This window comes from Arachis ipaensis, chromosome B09, assembly GCF_000816755.2.
Source record: "Arachis ipaensis cultivar K30076 chromosome B09, Araip1.1, whole genome shotgun sequence".
In the NCBI taxonomy this organism is placed as follows: Eukaryota; Viridiplantae; Streptophyta; class Magnoliopsida; order Fabales; family Fabaceae; genus Arachis; species Arachis ipaensis.
In genome coordinates this window covers 140,875,947-140,876,989 of record NC_029793.2, presented here as the reverse complement: position 1 = coordinate 140,876,989, position 1,043 = coordinate 140,875,947, and the positions used below count along the sequence as shown (strand labels likewise).

The 1,043-nt window shown below is 33.7% G+C and overlaps 1 protein-coding gene across 1 annotated transcript in view; it reads left to right on the top strand.

Annotated features, from left to right (window-relative positions):
* LOC107618505 (probable protein phosphatase 2C 11) overlaps positions 897-1,043 on the top strand; it is a gene marked incomplete at its 5' end in the record, with an annotated part of 4,283 nt that continues 4,136 nt past the window's right edge. Inside the window, 1 exon segment of the mRNA XM_016320598.2 lies at positions 897-982. Coding sequence (XP_016176084.1) covers positions 897-982 — 86 coding nt within the window.

The following is a 1,043-nucleotide window of genomic DNA, read 5'->3' as shown; positions in this document are numbered from 1 at the left end:
CAACTCTCAAGTTTAATTACGGTAAGAACAGAATGAGTTAACTAATTTTTAACAACTTTCCACTATCTTTATTTTTTAAAATTTTAAAATTAAAAACAAAAAAGAGTTAACTATAAGTCTATAACTTATGTACCAAAAAAGATACAGACTCCTCAAGAACGTCTCGGATCGAATGTAATATTTTAAGAAAATTGGGATCTATGGATGATCTAATTGTTGTTGTTTTTGTATTTGATTGTTAATGAACATGATAAATTTATAATAAATTAATTATTTATAAAATAAAAAATCATTTTTATAATTATATAAAATATATAGGGTCAATTTATAATTAAAATTAGTTAAAGGACTATGTAACAGTTGTTAAAAAATCTTAAAAAGCATGTTTTTTTACTTGGACCACTAAGTGGTCCAAAGGTTCCTGGACCACCGAATCCTGAACCCAGATAGTTGTAACGTATGAGTTTTAAAATCGAAACTTCTAGGTGAAGTGGGAAAGATTATGCTATAGTTGACTTTTTAGAATTTCTCATTTTCAAATATTGGGCCGGACCGAGGCCCACGTAACAGTAATAGCCTTAGCTTTAGACAGAGCGACCCTCTGACCCAAAAAAAAAAGGAACAGAGCGACAAAGAGAAAAAAAAAATATATTTAAAAATAAATAAATAAAGGAAAGAAGAGAAGAGGGGAAAACCGGAAAATGTTGAATAAAAAAAGAGGAGGGGGTAGTAGAATGAACGAGGTAGGAAGAGGGTGGTGCTAAAAAGAACGATAACCAGAACCAAAAATAAATAAATAAAAAGGATGAAAATAGCGAATAGTAACAATAATGATTTCTAATAAGGAAGACCGTTCCGCCACCGCGGCCCGAGCTGCAGCTTCTTCTTCTTCAAGGGATGATCGGCCCGCACCGCCGGCAGCACCCAACATTGTGATGTCGTCGAAGGATCACGATTCTCTCTTCAGCGGTGGTGGCATCAGGTTCCTTATTCATTCATTCTCTTCCCGTCTTTCATTCAATTTCCGGTTATGTCTTCGACTT